Source organism: Salvia splendens, chromosome 21, assembly GCF_004379255.2.
Source record: "Salvia splendens isolate huo1 chromosome 21, SspV2, whole genome shotgun sequence".
Classification (NCBI taxonomy): Eukaryota; Viridiplantae; Streptophyta; class Magnoliopsida; order Lamiales; family Lamiaceae; genus Salvia; species Salvia splendens.
The window spans coordinates 23,884,100-23,906,265 of record NC_056052.1 but is presented as its reverse complement, the minus strand read 5'-3'; the positions used below and the strand labels follow the sequence as shown (position 1 = coordinate 23,906,265).

The 22,166-nt window shown below is 38.8% G+C and overlaps 2 protein-coding genes across 7 annotated transcripts; one reads left to right on the top strand and one right to left on the bottom strand.

The window, feature by feature from the left end:
• Positions 1 to 70: 70 nt before the first annotated feature.
• Positions 71 to 11,298, bottom strand: LOC121784700 (golgin subfamily B member 1-like). 6 transcript variants are annotated; one of them, XM_042182907.1, is made up of 10 exons: positions 11,159 to 11,298; positions 10,904 to 11,027; positions 9,519 to 10,137; positions 3,942 to 9,424; positions 2,429 to 3,221; positions 1,651 to 2,330; positions 1,104 to 1,239; positions 921 to 1,002; positions 731 to 848; positions 71 to 452 (listed from the first exon to the last, which is right to left on the bottom strand). In XM_042182907.1, the coding sequence occupies exons 2-9, from the start codon at positions 10,952 to 10,954 to the stop codon at positions 746 to 748; spliced, it is 7,947 nt and encodes a 2,648-aa protein (XP_042038841.1). In that variant the 5' UTR covers positions 10,955 to 11,027; positions 11,159 to 11,298; the 3' UTR covers positions 71 to 452; positions 731 to 745. The 6 variants fall into 6 exon arrangements, with proteins under 6 accessions (XP_042038841.1, XP_042038843.1, XP_042038842.1 ...); XM_042182909.1 differs by having other exon boundaries at positions 1,663 to 2,330; XM_042182908.1 differs by having other exon boundaries at positions 9,525 to 10,137.
• A 7,528-nt stretch (positions 11,299 to 18,826) lies between these two features.
• Positions 18,827 to 21,047, top strand: LOC121785129 (mogroside IE synthase-like). The gene is made up of 2 exons (XM_042183499.1): positions 18,827 to 19,625; positions 20,138 to 21,047. Exons 1-2 carry the CDS (start codon positions 18,975 to 18,977, stop codon positions 20,864 to 20,866), a joined length of 1,380 nt encoding a protein of 459 aa, XP_042039433.1. The 5' UTR covers positions 18,827 to 18,974; the 3' UTR covers positions 20,867 to 21,047.
• Positions 21,048 to 22,166: the final 1,119 nt, after the last annotated feature.

Here is a 22,166-nt window from a genome sequence, read left to right as displayed (position 1 = left end):
TATACCAAGGGAAATATCCCATCTTAGAAAGTGTCAATAGTACAACATTTTGATTTTGATGATCCAGCACTAGAGCAATAATATATGGGTGATGCATCATCAATCATCATACAACAAAATCCCAATTCCACAGAGAGAATGAACAAAACCAAGGGCACATTTGCTAGTCAAGCTACAACTAAAAACAGGAGAATAAATTGTGTCAACTATAATCAACTACTTCTCCACTATGTATTCACGTCCTCCTATTTAAAACTTCTCCTCTTATTGAACAAACACCAAGCCATCTGTGATTCTGTGTTCTAAAAGTGAGGAAATCACAGTTCACTGGTCCATGAATGATGAAAGAACGATCGATCTATATATGACTATACATATGAGAGCTTATAAACCTATCTCAGCCACACCTGAAGCTGTGATGTCAAACCTAGAATCATCAGAGACCTGCAGGACTGTAAGAGGCTAAAGCATCAGCAAACGTGCACAACTAATGTAATCGAGACAGAAAGGAAAGGAAAGGAAAGTACAGAGAGTTAAGAGCGGAGACATTGCTAGTGTTGTAAAAGGATTTCTGAGTATATCCTAAAGGATCAGATGGCATTTTCAGAAATGAATAGCATCGAGTGACTCCATACCTTTCATAGCATTGAGTAACTGGGATTGCTAATAGAAACTAGATAATATAGATCTAAGAGATGCATAGAAAGAAGTTAAGAGAGACATCACGGACCAGTTGTTTAGATTCTCAGACTACTAAAGTAGCAAGCATGGCATGCAACACAGCCCAATACAGGATTAGACCAAGACGTAAAGCAGGTTGTCGCATTAGGGCTCGGTCACAGGACATCCTGAAATGATATGTAGATGGAGATGAATATAGGCATAATAAATTTAAAATACAAGATGATATTGAGGCTTACCATAATCCATCAACCAAGTTTGAGACAGGTCTTGTAAATCTCGGGACAATTTTTGATGTGGTCAGCGACTTAAAGCCATGAGCTGAATTGAGAAAACAAGTTACATTCAAATAGTAGCTTTCAAGAGGTACAATAAATTCTACATTTTACACTTTTATTGCCCACTGGCCACAAGCAGTTTACCTTTATCGTCATCATCATCCTCCAGCCCCTGACTACTGTCATCCATATCTATTGCAACAGCAACTTGATCATTATTTGGTTTCCGCAAACTGCGAACTTGCGTAGCAATGGTCCCACTAGACGTCCATTTGTTTGCCTGCACCAATCAATACATTGTGTACATGAATATGCCAAGTGACAAAAAAAGCATATAAAAAAAAGGAAGAAATCAACGAAAAATAGATAACTGGGAGAAAGAAAATAAGTGAGAAGATACAAATAGCAAGACCATCAGCAATAGTATATAAATGGGGACCCCAATTCATCAAGTGACATAGACGTATTTCTAACCATTGATACCTTCTTAAATTGCATTTCTTTTCTGGAGGAATGAAAGCAAGTCAATTTGTTATCATGAACTTATATATGACTCTAGATGAAAAACATGTCATACTTCCTAATTCCTATAGATGCAGGCTTATTCATGTCATTAATGCAATTCGATAAAGAGTAGTAGCACAATAACTGAGCAGTATATTTAGCCCAAAAAAAAAACGAAGCAGTGTACCTTAGGCTCAACCTCCACAATCTCTGAAGAAGACATTGTAGCTTTATCAGAATCTCCAGCACCTTGAAGCATAACTATTTGAGATTCCATTTCACGCAATGAGTTCTTCAGATGCTGTTCTTTCTGTGTTAGTTCATCCACTTTAGCTCTCTCTTCTTGCAACAGTATATCTCTGTTCTGGGTCGTCACACGAAGATTCTCCAATTCAGATATCAAGTTTAAAATTTTCTTCTGTAATACCTCTTTACATTCCTCGACCAAATGATTCGAATAATCAATAGTCACATCATTGACCAGTAAATGAGATATCGAGGAATCAAGCCAAGCAAGCAACTCCCGAATCTCATCAGAACTCTTCTTGTTCATTTGTGTAACAGCCAGTGCATCATTAGTGCACCTAGTAACCTCTTGCCTAAGAAAAGAAATCTCTCCCTCTTTATCTTGCAGCTGGGATTGGAGTTTCTCAACCTCAGATAGGAGATTTTCAGAGAGATAATGAACTTCATCAAACTTGCTCACGGTAACAGAAAGCTTCTTTAAAGCTTTAGCACGGGAAGCTTCAAGGTTCTCCAAGTCTTTGTTCCTTTGATGCAACTCATTTTCAAACCCCGCAATCTTGTTTGCAAGGTTTTCCATTTCCGTCTCCTCTTCATCAAGGGCGTGCATCAGCGCCTCACATTCTGCAGCAGAACATTGAACGAATTAGAATGGGATCTTTTAACAAAGGCACTTAGTGATCTGCATATAAGCTAAAATAGAGTAGTAGTCTATAACTCACCTTGTACTTTTGCAGCTAATTCATCTGTCAGTGAGTTAACTTTCAGCTGCAAATCTGTTGCATTAGTTTCATTAACTTGGAGTTCTTTCAATCTGTGTTCCAACAACTTATGCTCCTCACCCATTGCATCCAACTGTCTCCGTGTATCATCTAGCTCTATCCTTGCTTGCTGAAGGTCAAGTAGATGATTCTTTGCAGTAGTTTCGGCTTCCTTTATCTGATCAACAAGTTCCTTGCAAACTTTCTCTCTCTGGATGTCCTTCTCTTGAAGTTCATTCTGTAAATTCATTATGGTACTCTTCATCTCACTCTGCCCAACTTCCATCACTTTGGCCAACTCATTAGTATGCATGCTTATGGAATCCCCCACAACCAGTGATAGTTTGTCACACATGCTCCTAACTATTTCCTCATTGAAGATACGAGCATCGCCAATGGAAATATTTACTGCAATTTGATTTTGAGAATTCAAGTTCCTCAGTGGAGATCTAGATGCCAATGAATTTTCAACCATATGTTCCTCCCAATTTTCAAGTCTTGAAATTGCACTAGCACAGCTTTCAAACAACAATGAAATATTCCCTTGCAAGATATGCAATCTTGACTCCTTCTCTTTGTCAATTGATTGCAAATGATCAGCATCTCTCTTTACAGATTCATAGAACTCCTTCTCAGAAGCATATTCTCTACGGACACTCATGATGATTTCAGATAACTGAAATGATTCTTCTTGTAATAAACGTGAATGATCATGAATTCTCTCCCGGATAGAATCAATATGGGTCATAAAAACCTGCCATGAAATACAATGTTAAACTCAGACATCTCATACACTCTGTCAGAGAGACCCTAGATACAGAACTGTATGGATTAACAAGTAACTTGCAGGTGCCAGACAAAGATTGCATCAGTTACCCAAACATTAAGGACAATACTGAAACAATACCACCTAAAGAAAAAGCACTGTACCCTATACTGTTATCCTCTTCTCTATGGTAATACAAATGGTTTAAATTTAGTCTTCAAGAACACAATGTTGCTCTCCCAGAGCACAGAGTTCAGTCAGAAACACCTTATAACACATAAAATAAAATATAAAATTGTTCTCTTTATAAATTTAATGCTTAAAGGAGGCCATAGCATCACACCTTAAGACACAAATGCTGCTTTTGTTATGGACATTCAGGAAAGGGAATATTGTTTTAAATGGAAATAGAAAGTATTACATCCATTCACCAAGAGTGTGCAAGGTTGAGGATAGCGTGGGTTTTAATAAAGTGCTAGGAAGATATTTGGTTGTTGGAGAATGTCTCTCATCAAGTACACATAGTGGGTTAAGATGGTGTGCCATGGGTTGTTTTTTTGTACACAGGAGTGTTGTAAAGGTAAATTGTAAGGAGGGATGTCAAAAAAAAAAGTTGCACACTATCTGTAGATGCCTAATAAGGAAATCGTTGGACAGTGAGAGTATTATTTACAAGCATATAAAAATCTGATAGCATAATTGTTTTACCTTGTTCTCTGATTTTGCTGACAATGTGCCCCCAGGTAAGCTAGCAGGAAATAGAGCACCCAGAGCAGGAAAGCCATCAAAATCAAAAAATGATTTCATAGTAGCCTTCACGTTGTACAGAACTTCCAAATCTTTAGATAGAACATCCCCCAGATCTCTGTCAATTGAAGAAAGATCATTTTTCATGTTGTCCACACCAGATTTTAAAACCGTAATTTCAGACATCTGCCTCTCCTTTTCTTCTGATTGTAAGTAAGATAGCTTTTCGAAATGTGCAATAGCTTCATGTTTTGCATTTTCAGCTAGATCTTTTTCCCTGGAAACTTCTGAAAGTTCATTAACAACTTTTGCTAGCTCATCTTGAAGGCCATCATTTCTTTCCTGAACTTCATTCAGCTCAGCAAGTAGCAGTTCAGCTGCTCTTTTAGATTTTCTTGATTCCTGTTCAAGGGAATCCATTTGACCATGTAGATCATGCACAAGCTTGCCTATTTCCTTTATCCTCTCAACTGGATTTACAGAATGAAATTCAATACCAACATTTATTTCACCCAAAGCATTCAAAATACTGCTCCAGCTACGCTCTTTCTCCTGCATATAGCGTTCAGTTTCTGCCATGCGATCCCTGAGGAAACTATTTTCAGATTCCGCTTCTTGTATCCTGTCACGGGCAGCAAACAAGTTCTTGATCTGTTCCTCATATTCAGAAATAGTTTTTTCAGTGTCCTTGGTCTCAGACTTGAGGCGCTCAACCTCAGCATTTAGTTCTTCGATTGATTGCTTCATGACATCTCGCTGTTGCACCAAGGACTTCCCTTTCCTAACAGCAACATTAAGCTTCTCTCTCAAAGAAGCTGATTTACGCTCTTCCTGATTAAGTAGTTCTTCCAATTCTTTCTTTTTTACTTCCAGCCCCTCTAACTCACAGACTAGGGATTGATTGGTCTGCATGTATCTATCTTTCTCCTCCTTCAAGCTCATTAGTTCACCCATACATTCATCTAGTTTTTTGCTCAGAGTCGAGACATCTGGCTCTTCAAAATCTCTGGATGTGTTTGACAGCTCCCCCTTTCCAGTGGCATGCACATCAGTTGAATCTACACTAACAAGCTTCTCAGATAATAGTGTCTTATGTTTCTCTACAAGTTTCCTTAACATTTCTTCGAAATATTCAACCCCCTCCCGATCAAGTTCCACATCTTCAGGACAAGAATCCTGAAGAGCATCATTAACTATTTCCTTTAGTCTTCTAATTGCACCCTCAATACGATCCTTATATTCCTCCAAGTGAAGTTTCTGTGCTTGTAACAAACTTGATTCATTTTGGAGATTCTCATTTCTAAGAGAAAAATCAGCTATTCTTTTTATGCTTTCATCACTATCTTGTCTCAGCATCTCCAAGTCCTTTGCTAGGATTTCTTTTTCTGCACAAGCCTGATGGAAGGCTGTCTCAAGCTCAGCTGCTCTTCTTTTTGAATCTTCCACATCAGCACTGAGGGATCCACAAAAGGTCTCCAAGTTATCAATCTTCTGCTGGAGAGAATAAGAGTGGTTTTGTGCCTCTGATAGAGCATTTCCCAACCACTGAATCTTATCATCAGACTCCACAGATCGCAGATGAGATGGCATATCAACTCTGTCCAAAATCTCTTCCCATCGCTGCACAAGGTTGTTCCTTTCCATTAGTGACTGTTCAAGCATCTCATTTTGCTCAGCTAACCCGTAAAATCTGTTTTGTAGTTCTTCATATCTTCTCCTTAAGTCCTCAGCAGAAGTAGGGATTGGCTGCATATCTTCTTTCAAGCCATCTGAACCCCCAAATCCAGCATCAGAATATGAACCTCCCTCAGCTGAGCTTCTGTGATCCCATTCACCAAGAGGCAAGGAGTGACTTCCAACTATTTTTGCTAACCAGTCAATCTTTTCAATTATATCTTTGGAGTGGAAGTTCTCTGGAAGCTCTAAATCGTTTAGAATCTCTTCTATTCTCAGTAAGACAGAATCCTTAAGCAGAAATGACTCTCTTAGTGCAGTAGCTGAGTTGCGAATGTATGAGAGCTCAGATTCCAGGGCTTCCATGCGCTCACCTGCCTCAGAGTAGACTTTTACATTTGTTTCGAGTTCATGAAGCCTCTCATCTTTAGAAAGTAATTCTTGGGAACATTTCTTCAGTTCCTTGGACATTTCAGCCAACGATTGCTTGAGACTCTCCCGTTGCGAAATAAGGCCTTTCCCCTTTGTAACTGCTATACCTAACTTCTCTCTGAGGGATGATATTCGCTGCTCAGACAGTTCTAGCTCAGCAACTTTCTCATTTACTTTAGAATTGAGAGCAATAATAATCTCTTGAGCACTCTTCAGACTGTGCTTAAAAACCAGGTTCTCATTTCCATATTCCATAAGAGATAAGTTCAAGCATTCCACTTCACCCTGCAAATCATGTAATTGCATTTCTAGAGATACACATAAGCTTGAGTCCTGACCAGTTTCTCTGCATTTCTGTACGAGCAAATGAATCAGAGACTCCAGGAGTAAGGCAGGTTCATCCTCACACATAGCTGGCCTCTCCAACTTTACTGATTGTTCGATCTCGCCAATTAACTTGAGAACTGTATCTGATTTCAGACATAAGTTTTGCAGTTCGTCAGTCTCCCTTGCTGTGTCAGTCATCTGTGAACTGAGTTGTTTATTTGCAGACTCGAGCTCCAACTTCTCACTATAAAGATTTTTCAATTGGTCCAACAGGTCATCAAAAAAATTAGGATGTAAAAGATCCAGCTTTTTATCATCAGCTACGACTTCATCTGCTGCATCTGGGTAATACCCAAATAATGTCCTCACAAGTTCACTGTAAAGTCGATGCAAAATGCTCAGAGCCACATTAGTTTTGTGTTCCATTTCGTGAAAATCCTTTTGCGCAGCCTCGAGTTGACCATGCAAACCCCCAATCACTTTGCAGGCACCATCAACAGAAGCAGCAACACAGCCAACAATATCAGGGTTGCTATTTCCACTAGGAAATGGGTTGCCAGAAATATTCTTTGTCGTCGAATCCAGCAGGCCAACAGTCTGAAGAATCTGAGCTGAAACAGAACTCTGTTCTTCTTGAAGAATCAATTCTCTGTCAGCCACTTCTGACTGGAGTACTTGCAGTTGATTGGAAATTGAAGCAGCCATCTCATCTGAGTCTCTACAGTGTCCCTCCAAATGAACCTGCAGCTCATTAATATGAGCTTGAAAAGCATTCACCTTCTCTTGAAGATGATGGTTCTCTGATTTTAGAACTGCTTCTTGCTTCTGCGTGGTATCACATAGACCAAGAAGTTCATTCTCTTTTGCAATAACATGATGGATAAGCTCTCTCATAGCCTCGTAGACAACCATAAGCTCTATGTTTGCTTCTTGTACTTGATCATTGTGCTCTTTCAATGTAGTATAATACTTGCTCAATTCTGTTCTAGAGGCATTAGACAGCAGTTTACTCTGCATACCTCTAAAGAATTCACTGGCATCCTCTGCATCATTTTCTAACTCTTTGAGCAATATTTTGAGATTTTGTGCAAACATTTTTGTTCTAACGCATGAATCTTCAGTTGTGCGACCTTCTGATGAAGGGGATATGTCTGAATCTTGGTCATCCTTATATGTGTAACCTTTTGGCTCAAAAGTATGACTCAATTGAGACACTCCAGGGGAAACATCCATCGATCTACTCAAAGAAGATGAATCTAAGTGCATTCTGTCAATTTCCCTCTCAAGTTTTTGCACTAGAACTCCTGCTTCCTCCAAGTTCCTTTTTAGTGATAGAAATCCAAATGAGTCATTGTAAATATCCAATTTCGTCTGTTCCCCAGATGACTGATAAGATTTGTGCTCATGTAACGCACCACTATCATTCTTAAGAGCTTGACTTGCAACTTCATCAAACTGAGATGAGATTTTCTCACAGTCGAATTCTTTTATTTTAAACTTGAGAAACTCTAAATCAGCGCAGAGGGATTTGTTTTCTATAGTATGATGCTTAATGGAAGTTCTGGCTTCTTTTAGATCATTCACTGCCTTACAACATTCCGCTTGCAAAACTGCTTCCAGAACTTTGAACTCCACCAACTCATGATATTGCTTTTCATACTCCCTGAAAATTGTCTTCTGCTCTTCTTCAAGCTTGCTCTTCTCATTACATATGGATGTGATGCGCTCATTTAGAGTGATGATCTCTGTTTGAAGAGTTAGAATCAATTCTTTGCAGTTAATTAATTCTTCTGACATTCTTCCAAACTGATGGTACATTGATACTTTTTCCTCTTCGAGATTTTTTCTTTCTTCTGATAAAGATGCCAAAATCTTATTTATGTTTTTGTTTTCCAACCTAAGAACTTCCACTGTATCCTGACACACTGCCAAATCAGCAAGTAATTTGCCATTCTCACTGATCATGCCACTATTTTCCTGCTCGAGTCTTTTCCTGTCATCATGTATCAAATTCTGGAGTGACTCTAAAGAAACTTTGTGCTGATATAATTCCTCGGTGATTTTTTCATTTTCGAGCAAAAAGTTCCTACTCTCCTGTGAAAGTTTGTTTTTCTCCTCAGTCATCACTTCGAAACTTTCATTCAAGTTCACATTTTCAGATTGCAAGGCTTTTACCAAATTCCTGCAGTCAACTAGCTCAGAAAATATGGTTGACATTTCTCCTTGTTTCATTTCTAGTTTATGCTGCAATTCATTAACTTTATCAGCAAAAACTTCAGCCTCAGCTCTTGATAACTGAAGCTGATTCTCGAGCTCTACCTTCTCTGATACAACCTCCTGAAGCTCATTTCTGCACTGCACAATTTCTTTGGCAGTTGTTTCATCTGCATTTCGAGGTTTCTCAACTGATGATTCTCTTGACGCGAATATGTACCTGAATTCATCTTGATCGAGTAGCTGTAAAATTTCTGCAAGCTGGGAAAGTTTGACTAGACTTCCATTCAAAATCGATGACAAGTCTACGTGTTTACATGCTAACACATTTGCAGTATCTCTATTTTCAACCTCATAAGATCTTTCTACCTCAACAAATCCAGAGCTTGCTTGAGTACCTTCTGTATCTGAGACACTAACTGCCTCTGCTTTCTCATCATTTGAACCAAATGACGTACCATCTCTCTCTTGACCCATTGTTGCAGATCTTATGGTCGACGCCAGTGAGGACTCAGTTAAAGGAGAAGTGCCAAAAGAATGTCCATGTGCCTCTTCACCTTCTCCAGCATAATTGGTAACAGAAACAGCCAATGATGCACTGTCAATCTTGTTGAGTTGTGTGGTGGCGGAGATATTCTCCTCATCAAAAGTATTCCCTGAATTAACTTCCCTACTGTCTGTAATAGACTCCGTTATATCATTTGAAGGAGGAATACTATCTCCATCAAGCAAATTCGCCATGTGGTAGTCCATTTGATTTCCACTGGAAAAGGAGCAGCCAACTTCCTGCATTGCCCCTACCAAAATATTATACAAACTTTTAACTCTAACAACAATTAAGAGGCCAAATGAGTAAATTTTAGGGATAGTGTCAAGAGTGAAAGCACAAACCTACACCTTTTACCTGCTCTTCCACATGCTCCCTCTCCAGTCCAGAAGAAAAATCAGTGGGCAAACGTAAACTGGAATCTTCTGACATCTCTTCTAAAACCATTGCTGGAATATTAATGGATGTATCCTCAAGAACCAGAGAAGATGATCCATCCTCCAGGGAAGCCTTAATATATACATCATTTCCATTACTAGTGTTATCCATTCCCGATCCCTCTGATGGAAATCCAGCAGCATCCAATAGACATGCTACTGTATCCACTCTAGAAACTGAGTCTGGTAAAGCAGTAGTATCTTCTGCATCATGCTTGAATCTCTCTCCATCTGCATCATTTTGCTGCTCTACTGCTGTGTCATTGGAAGTGCCTCCTGTTACATCATGCTCGGAAATACCAGTAGCTGTATCACTTGCCTCTGCAACCACACCAGAACTTGACTCTGAAAAATCAACAGTTACACTTGCATCATGCTTGGATAATACTCCATCTGGAACATTTTGCTCTGTCACAGCTGCTTCAGAAACTGTGTCTGCCTTCCTATCACGCCCAGATTTACCACCTTTGCCCGATGGCTTGCTATTATTTCCTTTATTATCCTTCTTCTTCCTGAACTGTTGAAGCTGGCATACGATGAAACATGCCATCACAAGTGATTGTAATAAGTAAATGATATTAATAATATCACTTTTTTTGTGAATAGTCCACAATGAAATATAATATTTCCTAACATTTCCATTGTTGACCCGCGAAGTTAAACATTTAAAATGGTTGTTTTATACACCATAGGTCAAACATTATTCTTACTCTGAGCATATTAAACCACCATTAGTAATAAAGGTAGCACCCTATCAACTATGGATAAACTACAAGGTTTTAGATGACGATTCAGTTTTTCAAAAAATATGAAAACTAATTTTTAAAAAATTGAATAGTATTTTCCAGAAGACTGACACCACAGACAGAAGAATTTCTCAACACTTAACTGAATGAATTGTGTCGTGTATATAAAATCTAAAATGTTAAAGAGGCAGTTCCAAAATAAAAGGACCAAAAAAGCCATTCACCAACCACTTTATGTGAATATCAAATTTCATCCACACATAAAAGCGCACAAATATGCGTTTATCCTATATCTGCCGCATAAACTCTTCTGTTAACGAAAAGAAGAATTGGATTTAACAAACTCTACAGATAAAGCTCCAAACCAGCATAAGCTTAAGTTCATGTTTCCACACAGATAATCACACATGTGAATGATGTTTAACATTGTATGCATATTTATTCGTTCTCATCCATTTCCTAAAATTAAACCATAAATAAAACTCATATTCCCCATCATACGCTACATTCATTAAAAAAATGCTCAGAATGGAATAAATCAGTTACCTTTTTCCGTCCGGCAGCGAGCAGATCGTCTCGACTCTTGTTATTATCCATTCAATCCAATTCAATATGCTCTCAACAGCTACCTATAACCATTGGATTAAACAGATTGCTGCTCTACAAACCCCTAGAAAAGGAGGAAATATTTAGTGAATTGTTCAATTCTATATGTTAGCGAATTGAACAAATTGAGAAAAATCAGATTTCAGTTCCAAACTTTCAATATCTAGTTGGAAATGATCGAAGTCATATTCTCACCCGATTGAACCGCTCGTTTGGTGAGGTGAATGTCGAGTGTAATTGAATATACCGCTCTCTTAGATCTGAAGCGATGATTTTTTTTTCTTAATTTTTTTCTTTTTTCGAATTTCTTTCCGAAATCGGTAGGCGTTTCAGAATTTCAGCTTATGTGTCACCCTAAGCATCTCCAGTAAGACTGGACGTCAAATAGTACTCACATAGCCTTCACACTGCCACATTATCAGCACTACAATTCTCCTGCCACATCAGCTTGCCACATCAACTGGACATCAAATAGCCCTCACATAGCCTTCACACTACCTATCCACATCACTAATAACAATTACTCCCTCCGTCCCTGAAAATTTGTCACATATTTCCTTTTTCGTCCGTCCCTAAAAATTTGTCACCTTTCACTTTTACCATTTTTGGTAGTGGACCCTACATTCCACTAACTCATTCACACTCACATTTTATTATAAAACTAATATATAAAAGTAGGACCCACATGCCACCAACTTTTTCAACCCACTTTCTATTACATTTATTAAAACCCGTGCCGGGTCAAATGGTGACGAATTTTGGGGGACGGAGGGAGTATATAATTTAATTTACACTCGTATCAACATACGGAATTTAATTTACGAGACAAATACGGAAAATTCGAATAATAATATTAAAACTTAAAAGGTACATTAATTTTTAAAAAAAAGTACAATAATTTTTAAAAAAGTACAAAAATTTAAAAAAAGTACAAAAATTAAAAAGTACATTAATTTAAAAAAGTAAAACAAAATTACTCCTCGCCGCCGTCCTCGTCTCCGTCGTCGCCCAGCGCTTCTTCACCGTCATCGCCGCCGCCTCCGTCGCCACCTACGCCGCGGCTATTCCCGCCGGTGTCCCTCCTCATCGCCTCCAATTCTTCACGCTGGCTCTGGAGCAATACACGAAGAAAATCCTTCACCTCGGGGTCCACCGCCGCTTGGAAGTCGGCTAAGGTCTTCACCATTTGAGCGCGCGTTTGTTGGCGCGCGAAGAATTTGAGCTCCTCGGTAGACCTGCCGAGGGGGGAAGTCGAATGGACCCCCTGGGAACTCGGGGTGCCCCCCTCGCAACCTGTTGCGCCCGCCTTTGGCCAACCGGGCGAGGTCGGCGACCGAATGAACGAGGAGTCGGGACCTCCTGGGCCGTCTCGGGGAGGTCTGTCGAACGACCGCTGCTGCCGCTATAATCTCCGGTATAGTTCAGTTTCTGCCTCTTCGGCCAGCCAACGTCGACGCCTGCCCGAAATTTCTCCGACTCGTTGAGCACAACGTAGCAGTTTCAGTAGGTGAACTCATAGTACTTCTTCTGCGGATCGGGGTAGGCTCTCTCCGTAATCCTCCTGCAGTCTTCCTCTGTTTGGCCACTGGTCTGCATGCGGAGGGCGTTGGCGTACAAACCCGAAAATCGAGAGACGCCAGACCTAATTCGGTCCCAGCACTTCCGGACCTCCTCCCCGGTGCACGGTCTCCCTTCAGGGCAAAATGCCCTGTAGGCTGCGGCTACCTTGGGCCACAAGTTGACGATCCTCTGGTTGTTCGAAATGAGAGGATCGTCGCAGACACTCACCCACGCCTTGGCAACCGCAACGTTCTCCGCGTCCGTCCACTTCCTCCGGCCCCGGATTTCCGCCTCCGGCTGCGACGACTCGCCGACCTTCTTGGCCTTGCCCTTCTTCTTACCCCGCTCTACTCCTTGGCTTTGAATGAGAGTTTCCGGAACCTCGTTCATATCAAAACCCAAGTCCGCTAAGGAGAAGGTCTCCGTATACTGTGCATCCGTTGGGGTCGATGTGTGCGAAGAACAGGTGGAAAAATCAAAAGTCGGCCGATAGGCGTTGTCCCCCCCCCCCCCCCCCCCGTGCGTCCCCTGCGCCGGTGGAATCATCTGCTGCGCCGGTGGCTGCATCCCGGGTGCCCACCCCGGCATCATCTGCATAGGGGGCTGCATGCCGGGTGCCCACCCCGGCATCATCTGCTGCCACGGGTACATGTTGTAGTACCCGGTCATCGGAGGCCAACCACCTCCCCTAGGAGCCGGGGAAGTATGGGACCCTACCCCGGGAGTCGGGGCCGTCTGAGACCCTACACCGGGAGGCGGGGGAGTCTGAGACCATCCCCCGGGAGTCACTGGAGAACCTTCGTAGTTGTTCTCCATTGCTCGTTATTGATCTTGAACAGAAAGTAAGGTAGAGAGAGTACTCGTTAAAACAAGTGGTGCGAATGAAAATGACGTTCAAAGCGCGTATATATAGTGTTTTCAAAAGAAAAAAAAAACAAAAAATAAAATCTGACGCCGGTTTGACGCCGATCCGGGACCCACAATGGCGCCGTGAGGATCGGCGTCGGAACCGGCGTCATCGCGCGAATCGGCATGGGCACGCCGATTTCGCCGACGCCGGTTCCAATGGTTCGGCGTCAGAACCGGCGTCGGCGAAAAATCGGCGTCGCGATTTTGACGCCGTTACTGGAGATGCTCTTAAGGCCATCCACAATAGCAATAGCCCAGCAATAGCCCAGCCATAGCCTAGCCACATAATATCCACATCACTATTAACAAATATATACAAAATGAAATAATTAACAATCACACAATATACGAAATTTAATTTACGAGACATATACGGGAAACATTAATAATACTATTAAAATTTTAAAAAGTACAATAATTTTTAAAAAGTACAATAATTTTAAAAAATTACAATAATTTTTAAAAAAGTACAATAATTCACTCCTCGTCGCCGTCGTCGTCCCCTCCGTGTTTCGGAAACAAAAAAAATTAAAAATTCGCGCTAGGCGGTGCGCTAGGCGATCCGGACGCTGCAATAGCGCCTAGCGGATTGCCTAGCGCACCGCCTAGCGCCGCGGAACCGCCGAGCGCTAGGCGGTTTTTTTTCGCGAAATCCGCTAGGCGGCTGCAATAGAATGCCTAGCGCACCGCCTAGCGCCGGCGCTCGGCTAGGCGGTGCGCTAAGCGCTATTGTGGATGCCCTAACTAAAGAATACATTATCTTCCCTGCCTATCAATTAACTTGTCTGCTAGCCTGAATAGCCCATCAAATTTATAGGGTTACGGCTAAAAATTTCTAATCCGATAAAATCAAAACTCGATTAGCCCACATCCGATTAACCCGTAATCCGTTAGGGCCAAATCCAAAAACCCAATGAGCTAGTTCGAAAACCTGATAAAATTTTTATTATTCTATTTTTTTATTCATAATTCGAAACTTCATTGATTAATTTTATCACATAGATAACTAAAAAATAACTTTCAATTTTGTATTAAATATATAAATTATATATTAATTTTTTATTAATATAATAATTGATAAATAAATCAAAAACTTCAAATTCACTAAAAAAATATTCACATTTCTAAAACATGCATTAAAATTCCACGAAATATATAAAATATTAATATTTGATCATGTTTATGATTGAGTTTGAGCATATATCTCAAATATATCAAAATTAAATGTTTTACATTGTATGAATACAACTAATTCTAGTCATTATTTATTTGATTGATCGTGTATTAATATTATCGGCAGCAGCCCGATTAACCCGCCGGGCTAGCCCGAAACCCGAGCTTTTAGAGTTAGGACCGAACTTTTATAATCCGAAATAAATTACAACGCGATTAGCCCGCACCCGATTGACCCGCAATTCGAATAGGGTTGGTCCTAAACCCGACTGGCCGGCCAGATTGACATCCCTAATTTTGTAATTAAAGAAGATGTGGATGAACTTTTTATGTAATAGATGATGCTCGCATACCATTTCGCAATATATACACGTATATTAATATAAATTGGTACTTAAAGAAGTGATGGAGCAACTAAGTTTATTTTTTGTGTTTATATTTGCTACTATGATTATGGAGTATTTTATAATTTTTACATGTTTATAAATAAAATTTACGTTATTAAGTTAAAATTTAGTCTTCATTCCGATAAACCTGTTGACTAGCTTGAAAATGAATGTTTAGGTTATACTTATTTGAAAATCCGTAATTCTATAAAATTTTAACTCGAATAATCCATAATCTGAATAAAGATGTTCAAAAATTCGACGGACTGCAAAGTTTGAAGAGGTAATCTCTGGGGGGACGTCCCTATTAAAACTGCAAAGTAAACATCCTATTAAAAAACTATATGTGCCCAAAACATAATTATAAAACATAACCATATCTAATATCTTCATATGCAATCTCTAATCATACAAAGTAAACATGCCCTTAATGTTCAATAGATTAAATTCATATTCAAGGAATAATTTTATTAATGAAGTCATTGCCCATTGGTGTCAATGTCATGCCAAGCCCGAGCACCAGAGTTTGTAAAAAACACGTTTAAGCTATTGGGCTTAAACAAGAAATCAGTTAAATGGGCTTACGTCATTGGGCCCTTAATGAGATGGTTTTGAAGGATATAAATCGACCCAATTCGCTTAGGCCCTTCTTGGTATGGTGGAATGGAATGGAGAAATGGAATGACATTCCTACCTCCATTCCATTCCTTTGATTGGTAAATTTTTTTCTTATAAATCACCATTCCATTTGGAATGGTCATTCCATTCCACGTGGAAATAGTCCTTCTATCCATTTAGCTAAGGAATGGTCATTTCATTCCATTTCATATTCCTTTCTTCGTATTTTAAATTTTAACAAAATTATATAAATATTATTATATATTATATTTAAATTTAATATCATCACAATTTTATAATAAAATTAAAATTTTAAAATTTTAATAATTGAAAAATACACACACACTTCACACATTTCACACACTTCACACACTACACACAATTCACACACTACACAGACTTCACACTCTACACACATTTCACACACTACACACATTTCATACAGTTCACACACTACACACAAAATACACACATTGCACACAAAATAAACACACTACATGCTCTATACACATTGTACACACATTACACACACTTACAAATTTTACACGAAATACACACACTTTACACAAGCTAAAATTTCAAATTTAGTTCAGTGTTTTGGCTTGATTCAGTTTAAACTTTTGAAAAATTTCAGTCTTTCGGTATGATTCAGTTTAAACTTTTGAAAAATTTCAATTTTTCGATTCGGTTCGGTTTGGATTGAAAAAAATTCTAAAAGCTGAAAAAAAATAAAAAATAAGATGCTTGAAATGTGTGTAGTGTGTGTAGTGTATGAAGTATGTGTAGTGTGTGAAGTGTGTAAAGTGTGTGTTTTGGATATAACTATTCATATTCCAATTTCAAGCCCTCAATTACATGGTACCGAACGCAACCTTAAATTTTTTTTTGGATTAATTATTTATATTTCATTCAATTTCATTTCTATATTAATCTGTAGTTATCAAACATAGGAATGGAATCAATCAAGGAATAACAATTCCATTCCTTTTGCATTTATTGTGCTTACCTAGCACGAGAATGGAAAGGAATATCAATTCCATTCCCACCTTCATTTCATTCCCATCTCCATTCCATTCCATCCTCATTCCATTCCATCATACCAAGAAGCCCCTTATTTCTTTTCCCAAAATTTAAGTACTACAAAATTAACTCAATTGAATGAAAACTACATATTGTTATGAAATGTTATCAAACTAAATGTTATCAAACTGTTGGAGCATCTACAATGGATGCCCGATCTCGCGCCCGATCGCCCGAGATCGGGCTCGGGCATCTACTGCAGGTGCCCGAGAGAGACGACCGAAAGATCGGTCGTCCCCATCGGGCGCTCATTGCAACGCCGAGCCCGAGCCCGATAAGACGGTTTTTGCAATTTTTTATTTTTATTTTTTAATCTTTATTAAACCACTATAAATACAGTCCTCATTCACTTTTCACACACCAACACTCTCTAGTTAGTTTTTTTTATTATTTAGTAATTTAGTTTAGTAATGTGGTTTGTTTTAGCTAAGTATGATGTAGCTTTTTTTTAATTAAGTAATGTACTCCCTCCGTCCCATTGAAAATGTCTCACTTTACTTTTTAGTTTTTCACAATCAAGATGACTCGTTACTAAAAATGGAAACACCTTTCTCTCTTAGTTTACTCTCTCCACTTCACACACAAAATAAAACTGCATAAATTCTCGTGCCGCCCAAGGAAGGGGCCATCTTCATTCGGACGGAGGGAGTAGTTGTTTTTTAAAATTTGTGGTGTTTAATATAATATATTTTGGTATTTTAGTAATTAAAAAAATTAAAAATAATAATATTAAAAATTAAAAGTAAATTGAGTTTAAATATTTAATTGATAGGGCACCCACTAAGGCTTCCATTAGGGCCAAACCATTGCAGAAAAAAAGGGGTATGCTGATGTGGCAACCACTAGGACTCCTATTAGGGCATACATAGTGGATGCTCTTACAATTAATAATTGAATAGTATTAATTGTCCGGTTTATCTAAATGGGAGTACACATATTTAGGAGTGAGATCCTATTCAAACATAGGAATACCGAATGAAAATCCAAACCTTAAGGGCCAGTTCAGTGTTTTAGAGGTGGGTTCTCAAGATATGGATATGGATTAGAAATGAGATGGTTGGGCCCACTTGCAGCCACTAAATGACACACCACTCTCATCGTTCAATGTTTTAGAAATTGGTGTGCGTTAATTTAGAGTAGTATGCTGAAAGACGGAAATGCCCCTCAAACCAAGAGAGAGAAGGGGGAAATGAAAATGTGAGGGGCAAATCCGAAAAAGTGCTCTCATTTCTGGGTGGGACACCCAATGATGTCTCAATTCTTGTCTCCCTCGCCAGAATTGATTTCTCTAAAAAACTATAAGGAATAGTGCGGGCTTTCCATTTCAGATCGGGCTGTCCATATATATTACTTAAACACTGAACGACTATATTTGTATGGAAAAAAGCCCATTTCTCACTATATACTGACTACCTAATTCATATGACCAAAAGGGGAGGCAAATTGCGAATTTGCAAGCAATAGAAAATTACAAAAGATAACGTGACAAACACCTATTTTGCAACCAGTGTAGGAAAATTGTGAAAGCTGACACTGACAATGTAGTGTTCGAATTGTCATCTAAAGACCTAATCAAATTTGGACTTTGCCCAACTTTGCAGCTCATATAATCACTCTAATATTTTCTTGTAGGATCCACATGTTGATGACAATATAGTGAAGTTCCCAATAAGACACAACTTTTTTGTCTTGACTCTTAAGACACGATTACAGTCGAAGTATCTACTTCTAACAAAATGAAAAAAAAAAATCAATTTCGATCATTCCTAGTTGTTTTCATTTTAAGATGCTAGACTGTAACCAAAAACAAATTTACAAACGGACGCATTATCCAAGCAATATTTAGATTTTGTGTTTCACTATTATTGATTAATTTTCATTTTTCAAACAAAAATATTTATTTTCTCTTACTTTATTATTTCTCATACTTACTCTTTTTTCATTTCTCTATTTTATTCCCACTTTTATTTTATTTTCTATCCAATGTCATCATAGTTCATCTTTTATAGCCTTAACTTGTAGCAAGACAAGGAAGATAATGTTCATGTTACGTCCATCCAAATATTTTTACAACCACTCCTAGAATTCACCTCTTATTGTCTGTGTCTTTCTGTTAGTGAGATCAAGGAAGAACTAATCTTTGTGTCACCTCTTTTCGAACATTTTTACAACCACACATAGAATTCAGCTCTTATCCATAACTTGCCTAAATCTTCCAATGTTCTATATATAACCTTACATAGTACACATGATCACACCCCAACCATCCTAAACACACGAAACAAATGGATCAAAAAACAGAACACAAACCACACTGCCTAATCCTTCCACATCCAACCCAAGGCCACATAAACCCTTTGATCCAATTCTCCAAACGCTTAGCCCACAAAGGCATCACAATCACCTTCGCCGTACCACAAGACATCCTCACCTCCGCCGCCGCCGACATCTCCGCCTCCATCGCCGTCGAGACGATCTCCGACGGCTACAACTCCGCCGCCGCAAGAGCCGACGCCGACCCTCGGGAGTATCTAGCCACCTTCAAAAGGGAAGGGACGGAGTCAACGTCCCGGCTCATCGAGAAGCTTCGAGAAGGCCGGGGCCGGGCCGTGGACTGCGTCGTCTACGACGCCTTCATGCCGTGGGGGCTGGCCGTGGCGAAGAGTAAAGGGCTGTTTGGCGCGGCCTTCTTCACGCAGCCCAGCTCTGTTAATCTTGTCTACTACAGCGTGTTTAAAGGGTTGCTCAAAGTTCCGGTTACGGAGAGGGAAACCGTGCTTCCCGGGCTGCCGCCGTTGGCGGTCTCGGATTTGCCGTCGTTTGTTGTTGATCAGGAGAAGCATCCGGGCGTGTTGGAGCTGCTGGTGGCTCAGTTTGAAGGTGTGGAGGATTCTGATTTCGTGTTTGTTAACTCGGTTTACGAGCTTGACGAAGAGGTAAGTGGCTAGTCTTTTGGAATAAGTCATCGAGTTGCATATAGCAAAATTTTAAGATTGCCATAATTAGAAGATTCAACATGTGCGAACGACCGCAACCTGTGGTTGATTTATTGTATCAATTGATTATTAAATAGAGGTTAATTGAAGTTTTGATTTAATTCTGTTAATTCGCAATAGAGATTTGATTGGGAAAGATGCAGCAGAGAATCTCTTTTCCTAATTTAATATGGCTCAAAAGATGGTTGCACTTGCACCCATTTCCTAATTTATTTGGTACCTAAGTGACCCTTTATTTATTTGCTAAAGTATTCCTAATTCACCTCAGATTTTATCACTAACCTGGTACTAATTAACATATCAAAATAAAAATACAGCTTGGAACATATCAACTCATACGTGGTATGACTATGAGCATGATTTTAGAATCTCTGTTCTATGATTATTGAGTTTTGAGACAATATGTAACAATTACTATTAAAGTAACTTATTTACTTGGAATCTTGTTTCAGGCAAATGATTGGATGAAAAAATCAATGTCAGTAAAAACAATTGGACCAGCCATACCTTCAATCTACCTAGACAAAAGATTACCACATGACAAAAGTTATGGTCTTAGTTTGTTCAAGCCAGATGACATTTGCATGAGATGGCTACAACAAAGACCACCTAAATCAGTTATCTACGTCTCCTTCGGTAGTATTGCCAAATTGGAAAAGCATGAAATGGAGGAATTGGCAACGGCCCTTAAGCAAACCGGAAAACACTTCCTATGGGTGGTCCGATCCTCGGAGGTGTCGAAGCTCCCGGAAAAATTTGCGGACGAGGCCTCGGGTAAGGGACTGATCGTGTCATGGTGCTCGCAGCTTGAGGTACTTGCCCATGAAGCCGTAGGATGCTTTGTCTCGCACTGTGGGTGGAACTCGACTCTGGAAGCACTGAGCCTCGGGGTCCCGATGGTGGGGGTCCCGTGGTGGAGTGATCAGGCTACGAATGCGAAGTTTGTGATGGATGTTTGGAAGATGGGAGTGAGGAGTTGCCCCAATGAAGAAGGTGTTGTTGGGCATGAGGAATTGGTTCGTTGTGTAAATTGTGTGATGGAGGGAGAGAGAGCGGAAGAGATGAGAGAGAACGCAAGGAAATGGAAGGAGTTGGCAAAGGGAGCTGTTGATGAAGGGGGAAGTTCGGATGGAAATATTCAAGAATTTATTTCTACTCTGATGGGTGGACAAATATCATAAAGTAGTCACATTCTTGACTATTAATATATCTTCAAATAAACGGGACACATACTCGACAATCAAGTGACATAAAAAATTGGGTTGAACTTGTATTTTAAGTTGTCTAGTTATGTACATATGGTTGAACTTGTATTATAATAATAAAAAAAAATGGAATGAACATCTCGTTTGATTACTCTTATCAAATGAGCAAGATTGTACTCCATAAGTCATATTGTGAAAATCTTCAACACACAAACCGATATTGTACTCACTATAATCAACAAACTATTTTAGACACTTAATTTTGAAAATCTCAAAGTGGATGTACATGAAACTACAATTAACAAGAAAATCCAACTTATTTAATTTCCAATAACAACATTTCAATTTGCAAATTTCTTTGGGCCCATTGTAAAACGATGAATCGCACGTATACGTTATTCTCCCTCCGTCCATTTCCGGTACGGATTTTAGTTAAGAAAAGTCGGGTAAAAAAGTTAGTGAGATGAGTCAGTGGAATATGGAGTTCTATTACCATTTATAGTAGTTATTATGAATTGGAACCGATATTTGTGGATCGATTAAAATGGAAAAACGAAACTTTTATTTGCTGACGGAGGGAGTATATTTTAGAGAACTAGGCTGTCGAATGCAATATAATCTAGAGAATTAAAATCCAACGAAGAAAGGAAATAAAAGATCTTCTATATCCACTTAACAGTCAGAGTGGGAGAAAAAATTCTCTAGTCCATGAACACCACATGGCAATCTTATTTGGTATGCCTCACTAATAATATCTTGCCAAATGGAAATGTATAGCATACATGGCCAAATAATTATAATGGCATAATATGATATTTTAAGAAAAATTTTATAATTCCCATATATAATATATACAATCATATATACACACAATATGTTAAATTATTAATTGTTCATTTCAAGTAAAGAATTAAAGTCGTTTGAGATTTGATAAGCACATTCTTTTTGTATAATGCTTTTTTTCCTTTGTATTTTTTTTTCACTTGAGTACATTTTTATTCATTTTTTATATTTCATCACATAATTTTCTAGAATCGTATGTATCAAAATCTGGTCTTTTTTTAGTCAAGTAGTTATATATTATTGACTATATTTATAATTTATTGATTATATCTTTATATATATTTAATTTTTATCTTCATTATTTTATAATTATTTTTTACAGTTAAGTAAATATAAATTAAAAACAGGCATATTTATGACTAGTAAAGTCTCATCTTCTTAGATTTATAGTTGATGTTCCTTTATCAAGATAATCTTATTTTAATTACATAAT